This window comes from Lygodium microphyllum, chromosome 16 (assembly GCF_053477565.2).
Source record: "Lygodium microphyllum isolate KBCC chromosome 16, Lygodium_microphyllum_v1.1.10, whole genome shotgun sequence".
NCBI classification, from domain to species: Eukaryota; Viridiplantae; Streptophyta; class Polypodiopsida; order Schizaeales; family Lygodiaceae; genus Lygodium; species Lygodium microphyllum.
Window position 1 is genome coordinate 85,383,109 of NC_141150.1, and position 6,000 is coordinate 85,389,108.

The window sequence follows — 6,000 nt, forward strand, 5'->3', positions numbered from 1 at the left end:
TGAAAAATGAGTTTTTATGTTATTTTTGTTTTTGATTTTTTTTTTGATGAATTTAGGTGTTGCATGAAGTAGTTGTTCATCTTAGAAAATATGTCAAAAATAAGTAAAAATGGTAATGGAAGTTTTAGGAAATTTTCGGAAATTAATTTGGAATTTTTTTAGCATTTTTAAAGAATTTTTCATGGTTTTGAGTATTTTTAAAAGAATGTTGATTTTTTTAAAAAAAATAGGTTGAAGTTTTTTCTTGAAATTGACAGGTTAGAAAAAATAGGCAATTGGTTGCAAAAATAGTAGGAATGTGTCTAGATTTTTCTGTTTTTTTTTTTTTCAAAATTTTAAGTGTCTTTTAATGTTTTTTTTAAATTGTCAATGGTTTTGTTTTGTTTTGTTTTTTTTTTTTGTTGAAAGGTTTTGGGTGTTTGAATTAAAAATCTGGGAAAATACCCAGAAATAGGCTGCGTGGCAGCTGCGTGTCAGCAACCGGCTAATGATCTTCCGCACACGATCCCGCACACGAACACACACAAGCAATCGTGATCACGCACTCGTGCGTACATACCTATGCGTGTGTCGACGGCTCGAGGGTGGCTGCAGGTGGGACGGGGGTTTATGGAGGTTTCGGTGTGGTGAGCTGCTCCGGGAGAATAGGGGGCTTACAGCGGGGTAGGGGGGTTGTGTGTGTTTGTGGGAGCGGGTGAGGGTTAGGTGGAGGTGTAATGGTGGGGAGGAACAAGGGCTTGCAGGAGGTAGAGTGTGTGTGTGGAATGGTGGGGGGAAAGGGCTTAGATGGGGTAGCTGGGTTTGGTTGCAAGGGGGGAAGGGGGGTTTAGGTAGGGGGTGTGGTTATGTGTGTGATGGGGGGCTTGGGTGGGGTAATGGGGGTGGGAGGGTTGGTGTGTGTGTTTGGGGGGAAGGGGGGCTTAGAGGAGGTAGGTGTGTACTTAATGGGGGGTGTGAAGGGGGGCTTGTATTGGGGGGGGGGGGGGGGGGGGGGGGAAGGGGTGTGTTCTGGGGGAATGAGGGCTAAGGTAGGGAAATGGGGGGTGGATGTGGTTGCTAGGGGAATGGGGATTAGTGTGGGGGTGGGGTGGGTGTGTATGTGCAGTGGTGGGAACAAGGGCGTGTGTGGGGGTGAAGAGGAGAGTGTGTGTGCTGGGGGGAAAAGGGGGCCTGGTTGGGGGTGGGTGGGGAGTGTGTGATGGGGGGCTTGGGTGGGGTAATGGGGGTGGGAGGGTTGGTGTGTGTGTTTGGGGGGAAGGGGGGCTTGTATGGGGGGGGGGGGGGGGGGGGGTGTGGAGGGGTTTGAACTGGGGGCACGTGGTAAGGCGGACAGGGTGGGAGGAGGTCAACGCAGCGGGAGGTCGTGGCAAAGGCGGGCGGTTGACGTCGTCACGGCGGCAGGCTGCACAGTGGAGCGACGGCGGGGCTCACGTGGCAGCTGCGACGGGCGCTGCGACGGCATTCACACGGCGAGCAGGGGCGGGCGATCGACGTCGGGCAACGGCGTGCTGGAGCAGAGGCGGGGCGGTTGACGTCGCGCGATGGCGGCAGGCTAGAGCAGAGGCGGAGCGGTCCACAGAGGCGGCGCAGGGCGGCGCTGCAGGACGCCACAAGAGGGCGTCGTCGTCCCGCACCTGGAGGCGACGGTTGCAGGGTTGCGAGGGGAGGGCGCCGGCCACTGCAGGGCTGGCAGAGAAGGGGCCGGCGACTGCAGAAGAGGACGAGGGGAAGAGGGAAGGGAAGGAGGGCGTCGTGAGGGAGGAGAGAAGGGAGGAGAGAAGGAGGAAGGGAGGAGAGGGAGGAGAAGAAGGAGGGGAGGAGAGGGAGGAGAAGAAGGAGGGGAGGAGAATGGAACAGAGGAGGAGGAGGGAAGGGTAGGAGCAGGGAGATGGAGATGGAGGGAGCGAGGGGGGGACACACAGAGGGAGAGGGAAAGGTAGTTGGGGTGGGGAGGGTCGGGGAGAGAGAAGGGTGGGGGGGGATAGGTAAGGGTATGGGGGGGTGAAAAGGGTGGGAGGGTATGGGCAGGGGCCCATGGGTTAGGGTACCCAAGGGATGGGGCAGGGGGGTCCATAGGGGGGGTGCCCAAGGGAGAAAATGGGCGGGGGGCCCAGGCAAGAGAGGCTGGGGCACGTTAAGACGCGTAAAATTAAAAAGGGCGTGCAAAAACACATAAAACTAAAGAAAAACTAATATCTCCCAATCCAGACGTCAAAACGAAATGGCGTAAAAACAAAAAGTGGACAAGACTGCAGGGGGATGACAGGAAAAATAGACAACGGGGGTTCCGGGAGAAAGACAGGCCGTTCACGTGCAAAAAACACAAAAAAACGGATTAAAAAACGCAATTAAAAATTAATATCAGAAGATCCGTGCATCGGAATGAGGTGCAAAAAAAAGGAAAACTGTGCAAAAAGACGTGCCCGACAATCTTATCACATCAAAACATAATTCCGACGAAGATAAGATGCATTCACGTGGAGAAAACCCAAAAAACAACCCCGAAAATGGGATCGGAAATTAATATCGAATGAACCGTTCGCCGGAAGGAGTGGCACAGGGTTATCACGTTAAACCGCAGTTCCGGTGGAAGTAGGAGGGGTTCACATGCGAAAAACTCCAAAAATACACCTGAAAACTCACTGAAAATTTAATAAGTAAAAATCCGGAAGTCGAAAGAGGGGGGAGGAAAAAGGAAAAATGTGGGGGAAGACACGGGGACACGGCTGTCAAATCAAATTGGAATTCCGAGGCACACAGGGCAGGTTCTCATGGAAAAATGTCAAAAAGACGCACGAAAAAGTTGTAAAAAACCGGAAAATTAATATTGGACAAACCGTGCATCAAAATGACACGGCATAAAAAGGAAAAATATCAAGGGAAAAGTGCTTGGTAGGGCTATGATGTCAGATCACGGTTTCGAAGCAAGAAAAGTGCGTTCATATGGAAAACCGGCTAATTTGCGCAAAATGCTTCAAAAATTAATAACGCGAAAATCGTACACCGGAACAGGGGTAGGTAAAAAGGAAAAATGGTCAGTTCAAAGAGAGGAACAAGGCTATAAGGTTGGATGTGGACTTCGGTAAACGTAGGATGCATTCACATGGCAGATCCTCAAAATTAGGGAATGAAGAAAAACTGCAAGGGAACAGCCCCAAGGGTGGGTGGAAAATGAACGGTCGGGTGGGAAGGAACCCCATCAGGGTAACAGCAAGTCATGGCATACATGCATGAGCAGGTTAAGGCATATGCAGAAGGGTATTTGTCTAGCCACTCATTGACTTTGGGATCGATGGCTATGGTACTGGATGAGGTACCAATTTGTCCTAGCGTGCATCCTCTTTCATCCTTACATTGTCACCTACAACTATCTATTAAGTGGGTCAACACTCACAGAAGAGGAATCCATGGGTGAGCACTCGAAAAATGACCTAGATGGGTAGATATATTCATAACTCCGCATCAACCCAAAAAACTCAAGTGTGGATAGAAAGCTTCTCATCCTATAGATCTCCTCAAAGATGCTTGTCTAGTACCATAGCCATGGATGCCACTTGTAGGAATAGCTAGGAGGCAACAATGCAAGGATGTAAGAGGATGCATGACCATGATGCACAGGTTACTTGTCTCATGCCATAGTCATCTATTCAAAAATCAAGGAGTGGCTAGACAAGTCCAAGGAGAAGAGTGATGAGATATTTTGCATTGAAGTGGAGTCTTATGTACAAATCTATAGACCCATTTAATGGAGAGGACGCCCATATAATGGGGTAGGGGCTGACCCGCTAAAAAGGGTGGCCCTTTTATATAGAGACCCGTAGTATAGGGTGAACACAAAGGCATAGACAGACACAGGAGAGCCAGAGAGAAGGTGTCCAAGAATATAGATCCCATGTTTGACTAGGCAACATAGAACCACTTTCTTTACTTAGGCTTGGTACAAAGACACGAACAGACATAGGAGAGTTGCAAATAAGGTTTCCAACAATGTAGACCTCATGTCTGAGCTCTGGGCGTGCACATGTGGTTTTTCCAATTCCACCTTTTCACAAACTGTTTGGTGAAGACAAGCCTTAAACTTGTCAAGCTTGAGGTTGTTTTCATGTTAAATATGAGTATTCTTCCCTATCTTCAACTAAAGATCTTCAAATCGATGTAGAAAACTTTGGAAATCCTCTCTTGGATTTTGATGAAGACGTTGAAGCTTCTCATCAACTTGTATTGCTGTTTCATGATGAGCAAAGTGTGATACAAGAGAACTTGTTAGTTTATCCCAATCTTGCTTCACAGCATCATCCAAAGCTTCATACCAAATCTTTACTTCTCCCTGCATAAATAGACGAAAATCATAAAGCTTCTCTTCATGAGTTACCATGTGACTCATAAACATAAACCATTCACAATGTGCAAGCCACTTCGTTGGATCTTCCTTACCCATAAACACTCGACTCGATAAGCTCATCATCTTCATACAATTGAAGGTTTCCTTGAGTTCTTAAATAAAAATATATTGAATCCTTTATGGGGGTACCAAAAGATGACAAAAAGAGAGATGATCACAATCTCCAATGTGTAAAATGCTCCCTCTATAACTCAATGGCTAACTATTCTCTTCTATTATTGGTAGGATGAGAAAAATTGAGTTGCAAGTGAGATTTCAAGTAGAAAAATCATAACTATTCACCTAAGGGAGAATGTGCAAAAGCGTCTCCCCTTCACATGTCCCTCCTAGAAGCACCATAGGTGACAAAATATGGAGGGATGTGCCATGGGATGATTGCCTTTTTTATTGTAACCAATTAGTTGCAAAGCTGATAGCACAGCTTAATCTGAATGGCTGCAACTTTTAGTTGATTTGAACAAGCTATGTAGAGGAGTTAAGTCTGAGTCTCACCCCCTCTATAATTATAAAACTCAGGGGTCATGCACTCTCACCTCTGACAATAGGAACGCTGATCGAGCTGCATGTTGAGAGTAACATGGGCAACTACGATGACAGTATGGATATGGGTAATCTATTTTTGGACGGGGAGGCATTTTTAAGAAAATGTGGGCCTGACTGACATTCCATTGCCCTTGGTATCACTTACATGAAAAGCATCCAATGGTTTCAAAAAAAAAATCTCTAAAAAAGACAATCATCTTATGGTTGCAAAGGGCCTTATCACTATGGATAGAGAGCATATATGGATTTTTAATTGTGAAACCTTCAACGTTGGGTGTTAAGATGAATCTGGCACATAGCCTCTAAATTTTACCTCATTTGAAGACATTTGAATTGATTACATGGTAGGGAACTTATATGTGCATCATTTAAGAGGGAAAGAAAGATGCCTCCTTAGAAAATAAAGGTTGAGACCTTTTGTAAGATGGAATATTTTAAGGATATGTTGAAGCTTACTTGACATTGTAAAAAAATACGATCATTTTAAAAAGCCTTAGAAAAGAGGACCACCACAAGAACTCTATCTCTCAAAAATTTTCTTGCAAAAGAGGTGAGGTACCCATCTAGCACATCCATGGACAAAGGACAATAGAGACATTGAGCAATTATTGCACTAATTTTAAATCATTTTTGTCCCAGAGAGGAGTCAAGAAGAAAGTAGCAAGAAGTCAAAGAGAACATGGGAGTATACTCTTAAATAGGATATCTCCGGTCCATTTGATTCTCCTCCCCTCTCTACCATGACAAAGAAGAGTAGCAAAATTGAAATTGGTGGCAAGAGAGATAGTGGTAGCAAATTGGGTAACACATTAACGTATCAAACCCCAAGCAAGATAGCATTTTTCCCATGTGATGCTTCTACTGAACAAAGTAAGACCGCACAAGCATTGAGGCAAAATAATAATGAAGGAGCTAGGGACCCTTAGGTGTTGAACAAAAACATGCTCTACCTTCAAAGTCCTCATGTATAAAATGAAAACCTAAAGAGGATCCACTGACATGTAAAACTCAAGAGTCTCCATCAAAGTCCTCATGTATAAAATGAAAACCTAAAG

General features: G+C 45.7%; 1 protein-coding gene across 1 annotated transcript in view; it reads right to left on the reverse strand.

Moving 5' to 3' along the window:
- LOC148023064 (pentatricopeptide repeat-containing protein At4g18520, chloroplastic-like) overlaps nucleotides 1-4,375 on the reverse strand; it is a 45,406-nt gene extending 41,031 nt beyond the window's left edge. Inside the window, exons 1-2 of the mRNA XM_087695306.1 lie at nucleotides 4,165-4,375; nucleotides 3,996-4,053 (exon numbers count right to left, since the gene is read on the reverse strand). Of these exons, the coding sequence (XP_087551432.1) occupies nucleotides 3,996-4,053; nucleotides 4,165-4,375 (269 nt within the window). The remainder of the gene's footprint in view (nucleotides 1-3,995; nucleotides 4,054-4,164) is intronic.
- Nucleotides 4,376-6,000: the final 1,625 nt, after the last annotated feature.